At 34.3% G+C, this 21197-nt stretch overlaps 1 protein-coding gene across 1 annotated transcript; it reads right to left on the bottom strand.

Moving 5' to 3' along the window:
- Nucleotides 1–646: 646 nt before the first annotated feature.
- On the bottom strand, nucleotides 647–17121 carry LOC134843908 (ADP-ribose pyrophosphatase, mitochondrial-like). The gene is made up of 4 exons (XM_063860248.1): nucleotides 16449–17121; nucleotides 13379–13597; nucleotides 1863–2115; nucleotides 647–1533 (listed from the first exon to the last, which is right to left on the bottom strand). Exons 1-4 carry the CDS (start codon nucleotides 16895–16897, stop codon nucleotides 1306–1308), a joined length of 1149 nt encoding a protein of 382 aa, XP_063716318.1. The 5' UTR covers nucleotides 16898–17121; the 3' UTR covers nucleotides 647–1305.
- Nucleotides 17122–21197: the final 4076 nt, after the last annotated feature.

The following is a 21197-nucleotide window of genomic DNA, read 5'->3' on the forward strand; positions in this document are numbered from 1 at the left end:
TGCTAGTTTTGCAAAAACAATTTAACGCCTTAATTCCGTTTTATTGGATCCGTCTAATTTGCTTATCGCCTAATTTCCTAACTCCCAAGACAATTGAGCAAAACGCGTTATGAATTTCGAGATTTACTTGTTTTGCCCTGATAATTTAAATCAGCGTTGTAAGCTAACGCTTATAAAGTGTGCGGCAATCCCACAATAGAAACATTGTTATGACACTAGGCAATGCAATGAAATATGCGACTCATAATCGAATAAAGGCTTAGTATCAGGCGCAGATCTAGGAATTTCTGGAAGGGCGGGATTTTCAAAAAAATTTTGTCGACCAAATTGAATTTCTTAGCTCTTAAACCACTGTAAAGACCCTAATTTGACCAAAATTTCTGCGCCGCATGCAAATTTTTGAAAAAAGGCCAAAAACAAGATTTTTCAAGCACTTGGAAAACTTCGACCAATACATCATTTAGGTTCGACCGTTTTCATAAATTGTTTTTCACCTGAACCATTCATTTCATGTATTTCGGGCATTTTTTCCGAGGTGGTTGCTCCAGGGCACGACTACTTCTGGACATATCCCTCGATACAATCCTTTAACTAACTACTTTCAAAAGATAATGGAAAATTTCTAATTTACAAATTAATTCGGCTTGTGGGTTATATCTGTTTTCACTTACTCTATAAAGAAATAGAACACTGCTTAATTACTTCAATGTAACATAACAATATAAATGAAATTTAAAATTTTTTACAGCTTATCTTCAAACTGCGATCAATTCCACTTAAATACCAATATGTATTATTTATAGCGTAGTAGTATTCGAGAAATCAATGCTGATAAAGATAACAGAAAAACAAAAAGGATACATTGTCCGCAGTGGCCTCATTTAGCAATTTTCTTTGGATACTGAACTTTTGAGGTTGCCTTTTGACCAAAAAAAGCCCATCTACACCCCAGCTGCCTCAAAATATTTCTAGATTGTCAAAAATTGATGCCGCGAATACTATCTGTGTATGGTGGGGGGGGGGGGGGGGAGGGGCGTTTGAAAATCAAAACTGAGAAGAGTCGGAGCACAGCTCTCCTATAAACAGCATTGTAAATATTGAACAAATATTGAACCAAGAAAGGAAGATAATAGAACATCATATTTGCAGCATTACTTTTTGGCCTTCATTTAAAATTTTCTCTTCGATGTTTAATCGATGATATACTGATGATATCCGAGAGACAGAGGAGAACAATCAAGACAGACTTCTTAGTTCTAGAATGTTGGGCGGATGTGTGCGGTGCCTCGTGATTCCTCACCTCCACTACCAATGAGCTGCATGTTTCTTCACCGTCTTCTGTATGAACTCTTTGTGACTGGCGTACAGTTTCAGCTCCGATGAGCACTCCTGCCACTTGGAGTTGTAAGCGTCATCTCCTCCCTCTAGCTGGAATGAATTTGTGATGCCTGTGTCGTCGTGGAAATTCTTGGCCACTGTTTCCATCCAGGCGTTGTCTGTATTCCTAGGGTCATCCACATATCCTTGGTAGATCTGAAGTGAAACCCCACGCGTAATACACATCAATATCTTTGATTCAAAATATTTAAACCACTTATAGTTACAGAAAAGATAGACAAAGTCACTAACTCTCGTGAAAATATTACATAGTGATCCCATTGCATAAATAAATCCAATGCCATTATTGCTTATGATTAAATGACACGAAAATCTTGTGTCATAATCACATTATTTTACCACAAAGAGCTGATTATCTTGTATAAAAGACCTTTAGAAAACAAATTACAAATTTTGAGTTCGTTAGAGTCAAATTTTGAGTTCGTTAGAGTCTTTTTAAGATTTATGGTCAAATAAAGCCTCACTATTGAACCACTTGCGAAGAGTGTCTGCTTCAACTTATTGGTCATCTTCTCAGCCTTCTCCTTGTCATTGTGGCACACATTCAGTGCCTCTTCTCTGAACTCCTTGATCAGTGTCATGGACACTACAGTGCCCGGCTCAACCATGCCCCCCGGAATAGCCCACTCGTGGTTGTCCCTTCTCTGGATGAAGATGCACTCCAACACCTTTTTTTTATTTACTATCTTAAATTTTCCATCCGGCATCTTCTTGAACCTGTCAGAAAGAACACAAATTTTTTTAAAGTTAGCTCATGTTTCGGTTGCATTTTGTTGACAGGATTGAACTCTTTACAAAATAGTTAAAAACTTTCGTAGATTTGTCGAGAGTTGTTCGGTTTAACGAAAACACAAAAGTCGAGTGATACAAGCGTCAGCATTAAAACAGCACTCAAAAAATAAGCGGCAACTAAGCCAATAATACTGTGTTTTTACTCATAAAAACTCACATTTTTATGATAAGCAAAATGTGGGAATTCAATTTGACATACACGATGTCAGTTTCAAACACAAAGACGAAGCGGAGCTTCGCAACACTTGGGATACCATACAAACAAACCTTAGTAAGCTAAGTGACAAAAAATGAGAAGCAAGCCATCTTTCTTTCTTTGGAAATAACTAAATAGGTCCAAAAAACAAAAACCGAAGCCAGAAAAAGATAATTTTCTCTATATCTTATGATAAGCCGCCATTTATGATGAGCAAAAACTCTTATGATAAGCAAAATGTCGGAATTTAATTTGACATACACGATGTCAGTTTCAAACACAAAGACGAAGCGGAGCTTCGCAACACTTGGGATACCATACAAACAAACCTTAGTAAGCTAAGTGACAAAAAATGAGAAGCAAGCCATTACGTCAAAAAATAGAACAAAGTTTAAAAAATCTGTGAAAATTTCGTAAATTTGTCGAGAGTTGTTCGGTTTAACGAAAACACAAAAGTCGAGTGATACAAGCGTCAGCATTAAAACAGCACTCAAAAAATAAGCGGCAACTAAGCCAATAATACTGTGGTAGATACATTACGTCAAAAAAAACAAAAAGTATAAAAATCTGTGAAACTTTCGTAGATTTGTCGAGAGTTGTTCGGTTTAACGAAAACACAAAAATCGAGTGATACAAGCGTCAGCATTAAAACAGCACTCAAAAAATAAGCGGCAACTAAGCCAATAATACTGTGTTTTTACTCATAAAAACTCTCACATTTTTTTGATAAGCAAAATGTGGGAATTCAATTTGACATACACGATGTCAATTTCAAACACAAAGACGAAGCGGAGCTTCGAACACTTGCAATACCATACAAACAAACCTTAGTAAGCTAAGTGACAAAAAATGAGAAGCAAGCCATTACGTCAAAAAATAGAACAAAGTTTAAAAAATCTGTGAAACTTTCGTAAATTTGTCGAGAGTTGTCCGGTTTAACGAAAACACAAAAATCGAGTGATACAAGCGTCAGCATTAAAACAGCACTCAAAAAATAAGCGGCAACTAAGCCAATAATACTGTGGTAGATACATTACGTCAAAAAAAAAAAAGTTTAAAAATCTGTGAAACTTTCGTAGATTTGTCGAGAGTTGTTCGGTTTAACGAAAACACAAAAATCGAGTGATACAAGCGTCAGCATTAAAACAGCACTCAAAAAATAATTGGCAACTAAGCCAATAAAACTGTTTTTACTCATAAAAACTCTCACAATTTTTTGATAAGCAAAATGTGGGAATTCAATTTGACATTCACGATGTCAATTTCAAACACAAAGACGAAGCGGAGCTTCGAACACTTGCAATACCATACAAACAAACCTTAGTAAGCTAAGTGACAAAAAATGAGAAGCAAGCCATTACGTCAAAAAATAGAACAAAGTTTAAAAAATCTGTGAAATTTTCGTAAATTTGTCGAGAGTTGTTCGGTTTAACGAAAACACACAAGTCGAGTGATACAAGCGTCAGCATTAAAACAGCACTCAAAAAATAAGCGGCAACTAAGCCAATAATACTGTGGTAGATACATTACGTCAAAAAAAAACAAAAAGTTTAAAAATCTGTGAAACTTTCGTAGATTTGTCGAGAGTTGTTCGGTTTAACGAAAACACAAAAATCGAGTGATACAAGCGTCAGCATTAAAACAGCACTCAAAAAATAAGCGGCAACTAAGCCAATAATACTGTGTTTTTACTCATAAAAACTCTCACATTTTTTTGATAAGCAAAATGTGGGAATTCAATTTGACATACACGATGTCAATTTCAAACACAAAGACGAAGCGGAGCTTCGAACACTTGCAATACCATACAAACAAACCTTAGTAAGCTAAGTGACAAAAAATGAGAAGCAAGCCATTACGTCAAAAAATAGAACAAAGTTTAAAAAATCTGTGAAACTTTCGTAAATTTGTCGAGAGTTGTCCGGTTTAACGAAAACACAAAAATCGAGTGATACAAGCGTCAGCATTAAAACAGCACTCAAAAAATAAGCGGCAACTAAGCCAATAATACTGTGGTAGATACATTACGTCAAAAAAAAAAAAAAGTTTAAAAATCTGTGAAACTTTCGTAGATTTGTCGAGAGTTGTTCGGTTTAACGAAAACACAAAAATCGAGTGATACAAGCGTCAGCATTAAAACAGCACTCAAAAAATAATTGGCAACTAAGCCAATAAAACTGTTTTTACTCATAAAAACTCTCACAATTTTTTGATAAGCAAAATGTGGGAATTCAATTTGACATTCACGATGTCAATTTCAAACACAAAGACGAAGCGGAGCTTCGAACACTTGCAATACCATACAAACAAACCTTAGTAAGCTAAGTGACAAAAAATGAGAAGCAAGCCATTACGTCAAAAAATAGAACAAAGTTTAAAAAATCTGTGAAATTTTCGTAAATTTGTCGAGAGTTGTTCGGTTTAACGAAAACACACAAGTCGAGTGATACAAGCGTCAGCATTAAAACAGCACTCAAAAAATAAGCGGCAACTAAGCCAATAATACTGTGGTAGATACATTACGTCAAAAAAAAACAAAAAGTTTAAAAATCTGTGAAACTTTCGTAGATTTGTCGAGAGTTGTTCGGTTTAACGAAAACACAAAAATCGAGTGATACAAGCGTCAGCATTAAAACAGCACTCAAAAAATAAGCGGCAACTAAGCCAATAATACTGTGGTAGATACATTACGTCAAAAAAAATCAAAAAGTTTAAAAATCTGTGAAACTTTCGTAGATTTATCGAGAGTTGTTCGGTTTCACAAAAGTCGAGTGATACAAGCGTCAGCACTAAAACAGCACTCAAAAAATAAGCGGCAACTAAGCCAATAATACTGTTTTTACTCATAAAAACTCACATTTTTATGATAAGCAAAATGTGGGAATTCAATTTGACATACACGATGTAAATTTCAAACACAAAGACGAAGCGGAGCTTCGCAACACTTGCACTACCATACAAACAAACCTTAGTAAGCTAAGTGACAAAAAATGAGAAGCAAGCCATTACGTCAAAAAAAGTTTAAAAATCTGTGAAACTTCCGTAAATTTGTCGAGAGTTGTTCGGTTTAACGAAAACACAAAAGTCGAGTGATACAAGCGTCAGCATTAAAACAGCACTCAAAAAATAATCGTCAACTAAGCCAATAATACTGTGGTAGAATCCAGTTGAGCCAAAAACAAATTTATTTGCATGAAAAAACCGAACTCGAATTTATTAACAAAGTTAACAATCCCCCATGACCGCCAGCATTAAATGAACACACAATGGTAGCCGAAATAAGCAAATAAAAACTACAAAAAATTAAAAGGGAAATTATATACAATAAGCGAGAAATCACATTTTCTTGATATAGTGAAAATTTTTCAGATCTCAAAAAAACACGATGTGGCAACTAAGCCGACAAAAAATAAGCAGACAAACGATATGACCTTTCTTTCAAGAGGAAATTTTTTATATCTTGCAATACAACAAGTCCTCGCCGGACTGGATTCGAACTAGGGACGTTTGTCGTCCCAGACATACTTTGCCATCGGGCCACATTTGCCGGAGAAGATGTAGAATTTACATTAATTTTTCAATTATAAAGAACCATTAAACTTTTTTATGTTGAGTTCTTCTGAAGTTTTTATGTTGAGTTCTTTAAAAAAACTTCAAAATGACATAACAAACATCACAACTCGGAAACTAAAAACAAATAAGCAGTCGCATTTGAACGCAAATTTGTCAACTTCTGAGAGTACTCGCACAGTACCCAACTACAGGGTTGGGAATGCCAAAGTTTAACAAAGTTCAAATTTAAATTTTCTTGGTTTTTTAAAAACCATAAAAAAACGTCACATCTCGCTAGCTTCAAAGATTTGAGCAGTCATATTTGGAAGCAAGATGCGCAAATCCTGAGAGTAACCTGGAAGCCACTAACTACAGGGTTAGGAATTTCAAATTCTAAAAAATATAGCCAATCGAAGAATGGAAAAGAGTCATGAACGCAAGTAAATATTTAAAAAAAAACACTTTCGAATTTCAAAGAAAAAAATAGATGCCCCTTCAGCTCTTTGAATTTCTAGAACAATTTAAGATTGGCGCTTTTTTGATAGCATGAACCCAAATAGAGAAAACTGGATCAATAGGTAAGATTTTTATTCCGCTAGAAATATGAAAGTTAAATTCCACTTTCGAATTAAGAAATCGTTCACGTTGCTTCACACCATTTCCACGTTCGTATTTGCAGAGTACTATTTACATCACTTTCAGCAGATGAATTCCTGATTACTCTGACAGCTCCCAACTACAGGGTTAGGAAGATCTTTGAACAATTTTTAAATAGACATAACAAACGTCACACCTCGGAAACTAAGAGCATTAGAGCAAGCGCATTTCGACGCAACATTTGGAACTTGGAACTTCTGAGAGTATTTTCCCAGTACCAACTACAAGGTAGGGAAATTCAAATCTTTTGATTTATTAAAACATAAGTTTTCTGAAAAATTGAAAAGAAATCAAAAAACACGTCATGTCTCGAAATCGAAAAGTAGCCAAAATATTTGGAGGCAAGATTCGCAATCCTTGAGAGCACTCTGACAGCACCCAACTACAGTAAATATTTTGTGAGTTATTTATTAATTTGAGTTTTCTGAAAACATTTGACAAAAAAATTACAAAAATCTTCGTATCTCATAAACTAAAAGGTTTTGGGTACTCATAATTGGAGGCCAAATTCGCAACCTATGGAGGAACCCTAGCAGGATCCCATTAATGGGTTGCTACGTTTAAACATGGTGAAATAAACACTGAATTCAGACAGGAAAATCAAAAATCTTGACCACTGCAATATACGATATAGCTTAAAGGTGAAAAAACTCTTTCGTTACACATGCAAAAATAATACGTTGAAAAACTCAAATGTAGCGAGATAGTGAAGCCCGCATTCAAATATATAAGCTATTCAAAAATTAACCGATAGTGCTTCAACAACCAGGAAACCGAATAATCATCACAAAAAAAGATTATCGAAATTCTATGATAAATACAAAATGGTTGGAATCCCAGGTATAGCAATTATCAGTAGTTACTAGTGACAAAAACCAGCAGTTAAATTTAGATGAGCGTTTAACGCACCTTCGGTGCTTCGAAATTTTTCGACAACTCATGAAAAACCGCATATATTGGAAACAACATCTGCAAACTTTTAGTGTACTCTGACTGCATCTAATTACAGGGTTGGTAATTTCGAAGTTTTAAATTTAACTTAAAGGGCCTCTCCAGACATTTGGAGGCCAGATTTGCAACCACTGAGAGTCACTGAGAGCACCCTACTATAGGGTTAGGAATCCAAAACTTTGTGAACTTTTTTACACCTGTTTCCAGAAAAAAAAATTGAAAAAACGTCTTATCTCGGAAACTGAAAAGATTTGAGCATTCATATTAAAAGGCAGGATTTGAGACGCCTGGGTGTACGCTGACAATAAGGTTAGTAGTTTCAAAATTTTTAAATTTCGTTGTAGAAAGTTCTTTGAGAATTTTTCAAAAAATCAAAAAACGTCACGTCTCGGAAACTAAAAGCATTTGAGCAGTCTCTTTTAGCAATCGCATGTGGCAAGATTTTTAACTCTTTAGAGTACCCTGACAACACCGAACTTAAGCGTTGGGATTTTCAAATTTTGAAAAATAATTAATTTACACTTTCTAGTAATTTTGAAAAAATCACAAAAAACGTCACGTCTTGAAAACTACAAAGAATTGAGCAGTCATATTTGGAGGCAAGAGTCGCAATCCTTGAGAGTACTCCGACAGGACCTAACTACAGCCTTGGGAATTTCAGATTTTTAAAGAATCATAATAAATTAAACTTTCTGAAAATTTTTGAAAAAATCACTAAAACGTCATATCTCGAAAACATAAAGAATTGAGCAGTCATATTTGGAGGCAAGAGTCGCAATCCTTGAGAGCACTCTGACAGCACCCAACTACAGTAAATATTTTGTGAGTTATTTATTAATTTGAGTTTTCTGAAAACATTTGAAAAAAAAAATCACAAAAATCTTCGTATCTCATAAACTAAAAGGTTTTGGGTACTCATAATTGGAGGCCAAATTCGCAACCTATGGAGGTACCCTAGCAGGATCCCATTAATGGGTTGCTACGTTTAAACATGGTGAAATAAACACTGAATTCAGACAGAAAAACCAAAAAAAAAATCTTGACCACTGCAATATACGATATAGCTTTAAGGTGTAAAAACTCTTTCGTTACACATGCAAAAATAATACGTTGAAAAACTCAAATGTAGCGAGATAGTGAAGCCCGCATTCAAATATATAAGCTATTCAAAAATTAACCGATAGTGCTTCAACAACCAGGAAACCGAATAATCATCACAAAAAAAGATTATCGAAATTCTATGATAAATACAAAATGGTTGGAATCCCAGGTATAGCAATTATCAGTAGTTACTAGTGACAAAAACCAGCAGTTAAATTTAGATGAGCGTTTAACGCACCTTCGGTGCTTCGAAATTTTTCGACAACTCATGAAAAACCGCATATATTGGAAACAACATCTGCAAACTTTTAGTGTACCCTGACTGCATCTAATTACAGGGTTGGTAATTTCGAAGTTTTAAATTTAACTTAATGGGCCTCTCGAGACATTTGGAGGCCAGATTTGCAACCACTGAGAGTCACTGAGAGCACCCTACTATAGGGTTAGGAATCCAAAACTTTGTGAACTTTTTTACACCTGTTTCCAGAAAAAAAAATTGAAAAAACGTCTTATCTCGGAAACTGAAAAGATTTGAGCATTCATATTAAAAGGCAGGATTTGAGACGCCTGGGTGTACGCTGACAATAAGGTTAGTAGTTTCAAATTTTTTAAATTTCGTTGTAGATAAGTTCTTTGAGAATTTTTCAAAAAATCAAAAAACGTCACATCTCGGAAACTAAAAGCATTTGAGCAGTCTCTTTTAGCAATCGCATGTGGCAAGATTTTTAACTCTTTAGAGTACCCTGACAACACCGAACTTAAGCGTTGGGAGTTTCAAATATTGAAAAATAATTAATTTACACTTTCTAGTAATTTTGAAAAAATCACAAAAAACGTCACGTCTTGAAAACTACAAAGAATTGAGCAGTCATATTTGGAGGCAAGAGTCGCAATCGTTGAGATTACTCAGACAGGACCCAACTTCAGGGTTGAGAATTTCAGATTTTACGAAAAAAAATCATATAAGTTTTCAAAAAACTTTTTGAAAAAAATTACAAAAAACGTCAGATCTCGAAAACTACAAGGATTTGAACAATCATATTTGTTGGCAAGATTTGTAACTCCTCAGAGTAATCTGACAGCACTCAACTACAAGGTTGAGAATTTCAAAATTTGAGAATTAATTTTTTAAAATTTTCTGAAAATTTTTGAAAAAATTACAAAAAACATCATATCTCGAAAACTACAAGGATTTGAGCAGTCATATTTTAAGGCAAGATTCGCGATCCTTGATAGTACTCTGACAGTACCCAAGTACAGGGTTAGGAATTTCAGATTTTTAAAAAATTCGCGATCCTCTGAAAAACCCAACCCTGTAGTTGGGTCCTGTCAGAGTAATCTCAAAGATTGCGAATCTTGCCTCCAAATATGACTGCTCAATTCTTTGTAGTTTTCGAGATATGACGTTTTTTGCGATTTTTTCAAAAGTTTTCAGTAAACTTAAATTATTATTATTATTTTTAAAAAACTGAATTCCTAACCCTGTACTTGGGTACTGTCAGAGTACTATCAACGATCGCAAATCTTGCCTCAAAATATGACTGCTCAAATCCTTGTAGTTTTCGAGATATGATACTTTTTGTGATTTTTCAAAAATTTTCAGAAAATTTTAATGAATTATTTCTCAAAATTTGAAATTCTCAACCTTGTAGTTGAGTGCTGTCAGATTACTCTAAGGAGTAACAAATCTTGCCTGTAAATATGACTGTTCAAATCCTTGTAGTTTTCGAGATTGACGTTTTTTGGTGATTTTTTCAAAAAATTTTCAGAAAACTTATTTTAATTTTTTTTGGCAAAATCTGAAATTCCCAACCCTGTAGTTAGGTCCTGTCAGAGTAATCTCAAAGATTGCAAATCTTGCCTCCAAATATGACTGCTCAATTCTGTAGTTTTCGAGATCTGACGTTTTTTGCGATTTTTTCAAAAGTTTTCAGTAAACTTAAATTATTATGATTTTTTCAAAACCTGAAATTCCTAACCCTGAACTTGGGTACTGTCAGAGTACTATCAAGGATCGCAACTCTTGCCTCAAAATTTGACAGCTCAAATCCTTGTAGTTTTCGAGATATGATACTTTTTGTGATTTTTCAAAAATTTTCAGATAATTTTAATTAATTATTTCTCAAAATTTTAAATTCTCAACCTTGTAGTTGAGTGCTGTCAGATTACTCTGAGGCGTTACAAATCTTGCGATCCTTGAGAGTACTCAGACAGTACCAAGTACAGGGTTAGGAATTTCAGATTTTTCAAAAATAATAATAATTTAAGTTTTCTGAAAACTTTTGAAAAAATCACAAAAAACGTCATATCTCGAAAACTACAAAGAACTGAGCAGTCATATTTGGAGGCAAGAATCGCAATCTTTGAGATTACTCTGACAGCCTCCAACTACAGGGTTGGGAATTTCAGATTTTTAAAACATAATAATAATTTAAGTTTTCTGAAAATTTTTGAAACGTCATATCTCGAAAACTACAAGGATTTGAACAGTCAGATTTGGAGGCAAGATTTGTAACTCCTTAGAGTACTCTGACAGCACCCAACTACAGGGTTGGGAACTTCAAGTTTTAAATTATTTTGTTATTTGAAATTTCTGAACATTTTTGAAAAAATCTCAAAGATCGTCTTATCTCGTTAACTAAAATGATTCGGGCATTCAAAATTTGAGGCCAAATTCGAAACCCCTAATTCGATAATGAGCTGCTTAATTTAAAGTCGTTTAAAATAACCACTAAAATCAAATTGGAAAGACGAAAAAAAATTCTTAACCATTGCAATATACGATATAGCTTAAACATGCAAAAATAATACGTTGAAAAAGCTTAAACATGGCGAGATAGTGAAGCCCGCATTTAAATATATAATAGATAGATAATAGATTTTGAAAAAATTGAGCATGTCGGCAGCGCTAATGGTACTTTTGCTCAACAACTTATTAACCTTTTAAAAAACTACATTCCGATTTGGTGACGCTTGCTAGTCGAAAGAATTATTAAGGCGAGAAACACATATTTAAAATAGAAAAATGAAAATAACCATCAATCAAGAGCACTACCAAAAAGCAGTTCTATCAAGTGAATTTAAAAAAATTAGAAACAGGCCTCGATTTAGCAAAAACTCGGCTGCTTGTCAGATTCGAATATGCGGCCTAGCAGCCACGGATGCGTAAAATCCCCAACAACTAGCCACCAATAACGCAGCTACATATGCTAATAAATTGCAAATTCGATGCCGCCAAAAGTAGCACCAATACAAAAGACACAATTTTGCATGTGAAACATAGGAAAGTATAAAGGCAAATTATGTATAAATTATTTGCCTTTATGTGATTGCCTTTTGTATATGTGAGATACGTTGAGGTGAAAAAATTCTGAAATCAAAATTTTTATCATGGTACTGCTGTTGGAAACATAACTTTTTTCAGTTCATTTGAGAAATAAAAAATGCATCAGCTGTATAAACTTTTTACTAATCACATGACGAAGCATATATGTTAGAATACTGCTACCGCAGCTTAGCGATTCAAAAGTCCCACCAAAAGTAGCACTTGTATTTGCGATTCAGGTTGGAAAAAAAGAAAGTTCGTACTTATACACTTTGCTTCGCAAGTGTAATAACGCAATTTAAAAATCATTGATTAATTTTGAATACTTCATGAATTCTGAAACCCGTATCAAACACTTTTTCAGCAACATTAAAACAAAAATTTAGCTCAAGCGCAGCTGCACTTTGCGAACACAAGCGAAAAGGCAACAGGAGCCAATGATATTGAGTACAAAATTTAAACTCGAAATTGAGTTGGGTTAGAAAAAGGTTAAATCGTATAATATATAACAATGAACAACAACGAATCGTTTTTTGTCTGCAGGATATTAGCATCGAAACGAACTTCACAAATCGGCAGTTTGGCCGACAAAACTTGGTTAGACGCCCAGAGCCGGAAAAAACTCAATTATAATACAATGAGCTAGAAAAATATTCAAATCGAAATTATCAAAATTAACATATCCCCACCATGTACATGAATGAGTATTATCGATAAGTCTATGTAAGATCAACCAAAATCTTTATAGCCGAATAACCATTGACAGCAAGAAGAACACGAAAAGAAATATATAAAAATCAGTTTGTTTAAGCCAACATGAACATACGTTTCGAATAGAACAGAAAATTAAAATTCACGAAAACCAAAATTAATATTTTGCCCAGATAAGTCTGGCGAAATACTTCGCTGATTTCACTAAGTAACTTGAAAAAAAATAATAAAGTATATATTCCGATTTAACACAGATTGCTAATCCCACAAGTACAAATTGAAAATTACTTTTTGGGTACTTTGAAATTGATGACCAGACCTATTAAGATGACTAGAAACATAGAACTGAACCAGTAAACGCGATAAATTGGACCAAATTGCTAGCCTGAAAAAAGCTAATAAGCTCAAAGCAACCGAAAAACTTTGTGAACATTTTTCAACTTTAGAAAAAAAATCACATTAATTCTTTTTGAATATCATGAATCTTCTATGATGGACTCTTTAAGATAAAACTTAGCAAATTAGAGACAAGAAGTTAACAGTTACAATTTTGGTCGGCTGGAAACTCAAAGTCTGAAACTTGAAGTTATATTTTGAAAAGTTGGTCATTCACGTTTTTCAAGCCATACGCCCCTTTTTTGGAATATGTTTAGTTCTTGTCTTTCAGAGAAACCATGCCCTACATGAACTCTTACCGAGATACAATTGGGTCTGCTGCAAGGTTGGGTCCGAATCTTCCGAGGAGTCCCCTTCCGACCATGCCCGTTCTTCCCTTTGGATTCCTGGGTAGTCCTGTCTTGGGGTCCAATTCGTATTTTTTGATATTTTCCTCTCTACTTCTCCGGTCTATCTTTCTGCCTTCCAACTCATCCTCTTGGTTCCACTTGACATGCTTGAGCTCGTTTTTTTTCGACCTAAAGATCTTTCGTTTTAAGGAAAAAACTTAAGTTGACAAAAGTACTTCTAATGAAAATTTGCAACAATGCCCGTAAAAGACAAAAAACTTGTACACTCGACAAATTTCTTCTTTAAACATAGAGGCGAAGCGATACAAAACAATACAAGGCAAGAAAGCCAAAGAAAGCTAAGTTAAAAAAACTAAAAAAAAAAACATTCGAAACTGTGACAAACTTGATCTATCAAAACGATGCAGGCTAGTTTTGAAAGAAAAACATGCGAAGACAATAAAATGTGAAATTAGCATCGGAAGAAATTTTACCAAGTGGTAAAAAAAGCCGAAAATACCTTAGCAGAAACCCTTGAAGCCAAAAAAAAAATGAACAAGACTTAAGGCTTATCAAAAAAGATGAGAGGTTCCCCTGGCTCTCAAAACACAAATACAAAAATTTTTCAACCCGTCAAATGAATTAAGATGAGGCCACTGAGCCAACATGATCTAGGCCGAAACATTATAATCCAAAAAAAACGTCAAAAAATTTAAGTAAAAAAAATAAAGCTGAAAACAAGTCAAACACATTTAATGAATAACTGTATAAGCCCCCCTCAGCTTCAAAACACGCACACACACACACACACATTTTTTTTCACTCGTCAAAAGACGCAACAATATGAGGCCATAAAGCCGCTATAATCCAGAGGTGAGCATAAAAAATACTTTTCATATGACACGACTCAGCATTAGGCCACTAAGCCAATTAAATACAAACCGAAATCATTTGGGTAGATAGTTTTAACCAAAAATAATACCAAGTCAAGAAATTACAAACAGCCGAATTAAATCGAATCAGAAGAACAATTTCAATGTAAATTAAGTCAGAAAAAGAAACAATTAAACGATGTGGCAAATAAGCCGACAAAACATAAGTAGACAAATAATCAGTCAAATTCTAACTTTTACCATTGTTATTTATGAAAACATAGTGAACAAAGTTATTTATGGAAAAAAATTTAGTACCCGATTGCAATACCCTTGCTTATCGCAAGGGTAATAAAAGAATCAAAGATACTTGCGTTTACAATAAAAATTTGAACTGAAGGATGCCCAAATGATTTGGTTAAGCTAGTTGTTAACCCGAAAAAATTCTATACTCTGATTTGATAATGCTTGCTAATCGCAAGCAAGAACTTCTTTAGTTGCTGAATTCCAATTTTAAACTACGAATCTGAATATAAATTCCTTCTTTCATGGTTTGAGCACATGGAGCCGAGTTATTTGAGCCGAGTTATTTCATGTCTTCCCTTTGAGTCTGATTCTCGATACTGATTGGTAAATATAGTAGTTGCCTACTTTGTGATGTGTCCAGTTTGGTGCGTATTCATAGGTCCCAAATTGAAAAATCAGTCCCATAGACCCCACATTAAAAAGCAGTCGCATAAGTCCCAAATCTTTTCAATTGATCAAAAAACTAAATTAGCCGAGTCTCGGTTTAAGGTCGCCGGTGGGCGCGCTACGCCGCGATAACCGGCTCTAAATTTCGTATTGAGTCCTACCCTTTGGTGGCAAGCTCGCAGCACGTTGGCCCGGCTGCGGCGGTCACTATTCTGCAGCTTGAGTTTATGCTGCTTGAACAGTAAACAATGAATCCATAAATTCGTTGGCTCAAATTTCAACCAATCAGAATTCAAGAAGATAAATTTTGGGACTTATGCGACTGATTTTTTATTTTGCGAGCTATGAATATTGGGACCTATAGAAATTCACCGTCCAGTTTATGACGTGCCTACTTTTTGCTAGGCAACCAAACTGGCCACACATTGTACTCTCGTTTCGATAATTTTTCTTATCCTTTCTACTTCTCCGGAACTAATATTAGTTATATATTTATATAAGTATATATTTCTACTTCTCCGAAACTAATAACCATATATTTGGAGCTGGAGCAGTAAGCAGAATGGTCCAAGTGCAGAATGGGTCCAAGAGCAGAAAAACAAAAAAATAATGATTTTTGGTGGTTTATACGGGCTAATTGATAAAAACAATTAATAGAATCGTCAATAATAACACGAAAATGAATAAATTATGCATGAATTGAATAATTTCATTAAGTTTTTTAATTGAAATATTTAAAAAATCTTGATTACTCAAATTATCCATAAAATATTAGTTTCTTTGGTAATATTGACAATTCGGATCAAGTTAACATCCTCCCTCCCAGATAGACCAAGTTAAGATCTTCCACCCCAGCCTTTAATTCGCATTAAATTTGCTAAGCGCTGCATGTAAAAATGCTCGATTCTGATTGGCTGAAAATTGCCAACTTAGAACCAAGCTAAAATCCTCCCCCCAAACGGCTTGGGGGGATTGAGGATGTTAACTTGGTCCGACAATTCTTATACGTAATTTACCGATGCAAAAATTAATTTTATTCTGTTTTTCTGCTCTTGGACCCAATCTGCTCTTAGACCATTCTGCTTATTGACTGGCCACCCATATATATGTCTATACTTTATGACTTGTCTACTTTTTGTTACGTAATCAGTTGAATAAAGTTAAATGTGCGGTGGAGTGCGGTCAAAAAGCAGACAACCTTTATTTCATAGCGTTCTAACTAAAGGTAGACAAATACTATATTAACCAATCAGAATTGAGAACAGAAAGCAAATTCAGGACATTAATTAATAAATAAGTTTGCTTCTTGTTCTGGATTCTAATTGGTTTATATTTGTATTTATATTAGTATTTGTCTACCTTTAGTTTGAACGGTATGAAATAGAGGTTGTCTGCTTTTTGACCGCACTCCACGTCAACTGAATCTTAATATCAGCCATGTCTTCAATCTAATTGAAGTTGAAGACAGAACTCACTTGAGCGTGAAGTCTTCATCGGCCCACGGGGGTTTCGGAGAACTAGGGTCTAGTGTCGTGTGCAAAACAGGCCATGCAGTGTAGTTAGTCGGTTCGTACTCAAATTTCACCTTCCATGGAACTTTATCATCTGGAACATACACACGAACGCATTGTTTTAACTCGGTCTCCCAATCGCCTGATAAATTATTATTTGATACCGACGAAATAAACTCGTTTAACTTTTCGCACAAAACATCATCGTCCTTTTCGGAGTGTATTACTTTCAACTTGTCAACATAAACCTTCAAGTCATCGCTCTTAGCTATACTTTTTGTGAGTCGTTTAGGCACTGAATCGTCTGCTGAATTCTTGATAACGTAGTCGATTTCATCCATCAGTTCTTTAGTAAACATTCGCACGTAATAGTTCAATTTGCGGGCACTCTGATGTAAGGGAACCATTTTCATACTAACAAAAATATAAACTTTCCAAAATTTAGGTTTCAAACCAACACGGAAAATAGCTTGATTTCACTTCATAATGTTACACAATAATGTCTGAAAGAAAATAAGCTGAATAGTTAATCATTCTTAAAACACAGTTTGTTGATTAAATAACAAAGGTCTGCTTTAAACCAATATGCGAACTGACACAGCCTTTCGTTATAACTTACAAAATTAAACGTCATTTGGTATCTAAAACAACGCATGTGTACTTCTACAACAAAGTGAAACGTAGTCTTTTATGCGTGTTTAAACGTCACACCATACCAGGAGCCTAATTAACTTCATGTTTTTTGTTCCGACACGTATCAGGGCGAAGTCCTGAATGTTCCGCCTGCATTTTAATTGCTATTGAGTAGTTTAATTTAAAATAATTGATGAATTTTGCAAAGAGGAAAAAGTTTCTAAAAATTTTTGTTTGAGGTTTTCTACTACACGCTATGTAAAGTACAGTGTTGATTTAAATTATCCGGACAAAATGAATAAATTTTGAAGTTTCAAACAATGTTTTTCTCAAACTGCGCTAAAATTTGACAAAAATAGAACAAGACAAATTAGCTTAAAATTTCATCAAAATTAATATGGTGCAATTTTTTCTCCGAAATTCGCAACCAAAATTTACCCCAAAAATGGGTCACTTAGGGTTTTTCTAAATTAAAAAATTACGCTGAAACTGCTTTATTAATCGATAGGATAGTTATATCACAAGAAGCCTCCTACACGGCCCAACAAAGTTCTAAAAGGGTTAAACCTCCAAAAACCCATGTAAGAGAAAACATTTTTGATTGATAGTCAAGAAAGGTGATTTTTTACTATATAAAATTCAAAATCTTTGCTTGAAAACAAATTTTGGACAATTTAGTCAAAATTTTGGAGATTTAATCCTTGTAGAACTTTGTTTGGCTGAGTAGGAGGCTTCTTGTGGTATAATTAACCCATCAATTAACAAAGCAGTTTCAGCGTAATTTTTGAGTTAATTAGAAAAACCCTAAATGACCCATTTTTGGGGAAAATTTTGGTTGAGAAGTTTGGAAAAAAAATTGCAACATAAAACTTCTGATGAAATTCTAAGCGAATTTTGTCCTCTTCACTTTTTGTCTAATCCTAACGCAATTTGAGAGAAATGTGTTTGAAAACTCAAGTTTTGTTCGTTTTGTCCGTATTATTTAAATCAGCACTGTGCAAACTGATATATTTTGCATATAGCAGAAGATTGAATAGACCAAAAAACATGCTTCAACCCAATTTGGAACGATTTCTAAGACAGATTGAATCTCCGCTTACGCGTTAATAGCACGAATTATATTGCACGTTGATTGTCCCAAATTGGCAATCTTTATATTTACAGAAATATATATTTTTAAAATTTACAGTTGCTTAACGTGTTTTCACTTTTTCCATTTGCCTTACGTGTTATTATGGCTACATGCGTGATTTTACGATGTAAGGTATGAAGAACTTATTAGTTTGTTCACCATACAAAATTTCATTACATTATAAGAGCTTGAAAATAGTTTTTCAACATTAAAATTCAAAGTGGGGGGAAAGTTGAAAAGCGCCAAAAGTTGTCTGAAGAAAAGCAGCCCGAGCACAAATAATCCTTCATTTTTTGTATACACGAAAACTTTTTTAGAGTTCGTTCCTATATTGCAAAGAAACTTCGAAAGAAAAAACCAACTCAGGGAAAGAGCTAAAATCAGAGGTATACTATCTTAAAGCCTTCTGTTCTGAGCATAAATAGATAATCACTTACTTTTAAAAAATGGCTGAGTGCAGGGCCGGAATCAGGGGAGTTGTTTACATTAAACTTTTTACAATCCATTAGAAATTATTTTGACACCAAAACTACACAAAAAAAGTGGACTGATCAGATAACCGAAACCGTTTCTTCGAAAAAACTCGAAGAAAAAACTATTCAAAATCAGAGTTGGCAAATTTGCAACTACAAAACAATATTCAATTGATGTAAAGACTATAATATTACACAAAAGCAAATGGATTTTTACCGCCATACTCGTCGTGTTTAACACAAGAAATACAAAAAACAGACATTTCGAATAATTCAGAGTTAATTAATTATTCAATCACATAAGCACCCGTGGCACAAGATTAAAATACGCGATTAGTACACCAGGGATCATGGGTTCGATTCAAGGCGCCAGCCGCGAAAATCAAGAAGGGGTAATGAGGGAAGGAAATTGGGCAGTATAAAGAACGAAAAAGTACTAAAGCTTAAGTTAACACAGAGGTGAAGCAAAGCGATAGAACAATGAATGAATCTCACTACTTGCAGATGAACTGACAAACCGAACAATAAAATACTTTATAAACCTTTTTCTTTGAAAATTACAAAAAGAAATCCGAATTCTTGGAACTGAAATAACTGCATCTTAAATAATTTTACAAAGAGAGGCGAAGCTTCGCGCTACACGCGATAAAACCCTTACATAGCAGGACAAACTAATTGACAAATCATCAAGATTTTCCTCTCCCATATAAAAACCACAAAGGCAATCGAAAACATAAAAAAGCTACAGTTAATGATGCATATTATATTTCGCGGAGATACTAGGGTATTGAACAAGCAAAAACCATAAAATCGCAACAGAAAATCTGAATTGCGCCTTGAAACAGTTTTCAAGCCTCTAATTAGACGGACTTCAAAGAGCTTTGTTATAATGAATACTCTCGACAACCAGCCAAAATTAGACCTCCAAAATACTATACACGCCTTGAAAAAAAGTAAGGCGCTTTTATTTTCAAGCATGCTCAAACCACCATACAACTGCAAAAAAAATACTGAACTAAAAATACTTACAACATAATTCGCCTTTTTCTCGAAAAATTCACATTATTTGTCGACAATGGAACTGTTTGAAATCCGACCTACGACTGAAAGGGCTTTCATTTACACACCTGTTTTCAAGTGCCTGAAAACTTGGGAACAAACCAAGGCTAAACTATGGCTCAATTTGACACTTATTTCAAATAATTGAACAGAAAGAAAACACACGGAAAACCTACACAATGCATACACAAAGAGAGGTGAAAACATATTTGAAAAACACAAGAAACGGCTAAACGGGGCCCTTGAAATTCGAGAACAAAACGAACCAACACTTTTTGTAAATTAAGAAATTCAAGCAAGCAGCAGTGAAGGTCATTTGTTCAAACGGAATTATAACTCAAAATGTTTGCTAATAGAAACTAATAGTACACGAACAAACAGGCCAAAAAAAGAACACAAAAATTGCGAATTTGTTGAAAAAGAAAACATATCTTATAAGAAACCTGAGTAGAAACACCTTTGCTCAAAACTTTAGCAGATGATAAGCTTTGGTGTTCGTTGAAAGATGTGGAAAATTTCGTAAAATACAAAAAAGCAATCAAATCGCTGGAAAACAGTCAACAATTCAAAGCAGCACAAAATTTTTTTTTCGAAATTTGAATTATATAGAACCAGGGGTGGATCTAGGTTTTTCTCAAGCGGGCACACATTTTCAAAATTTTTATCGACCTCATTTTTAGCTCGACCACGTTGATTTTCCGAGCGGTCTCAGAACACTAAAAAAACCTAATTTTAACAGAAAATTTTTGAGAAGTTCAAAAATGCTGTTTTTGTGCACTTTTTAGAAAATTTTCTTTGAAAGTTTGCGGTTTTCAGCGCGCGCTCCTTTTCAAAATTATTATATATTGGCCACAAAAGTGCCTTTAGAAAAATTTAGGGGGGTTGGTCGGCCTAAAATGCACGTCATAAAATAATACTAAAGGGGGACCCTTTGGTTGTCGAGGGGGACGAATCCCGGGGAGGGGGGGGGGGACGTCAGAAACTTTTAAAGACGTTTAGAAAAATAAACAAAAGCCATATGAACTAAATATTGGACAAATAGTTTCAATCATCAACACTTAAAATCCATTATAACAAAAATGATATTTGAAAACAATGAAAAGAAAATCGAAATACAAATAGAAAACAAAAGAAATCAGATAATGAAAAAAAAATTACTTCAGGAAGGTAAAAAAGTCAACATATTTTTTTACATTCTACGAAGTCATTATTTCCATTTAAAATAGAATTCTTCGAAGCACAGGAAAAAATCTAGCCCAATCACAAAAACAATTGCTGATCGGAAGTTTCATTAAGATGGATATCGATCATGCAACGCATTTGAAAAAACCAGATCAATGTGTACTTTTTGCATACTTTATAGAAATCAAGTGCCTAAATCATAATAACGATTCGAGCTGCATCAAATACATTCAA

This window comes from Symsagittifera roscoffensis, chromosome 4 (assembly GCF_963678635.1).
Source record: "Symsagittifera roscoffensis chromosome 4, txSymRosc1.1, whole genome shotgun sequence".
Taxonomy (NCBI): domain Eukaryota; kingdom Metazoa; phylum Xenacoelomorpha; order Acoela; family Convolutidae; genus Symsagittifera; species Symsagittifera roscoffensis.

Bases quoted from the DNA above. Each gene is read 5' to 3' on its own strand.
- LOC134843908 (XM_063860248.1), bottom strand. From the start codon at position 16,897: ATGAAAATGGTTCCCTTACATCAGAGTGCCCGCAAATTGAACTATTAC. The intron at 13,598-16,448 runs GTGAGTTCTGTC...AAAGATCTTTAG, and splicing joins GATGAAGACTTCACGCTCAA to GTCGAAAAAAAACGAGCTCA. The intron at 1,534-1,862 runs GTGAGGCTTTAT...GTTTCACTTCAG, and splicing joins TCTTCGCAAGTGGTTCAATA to ATCTACCAAGGATATGTGGA.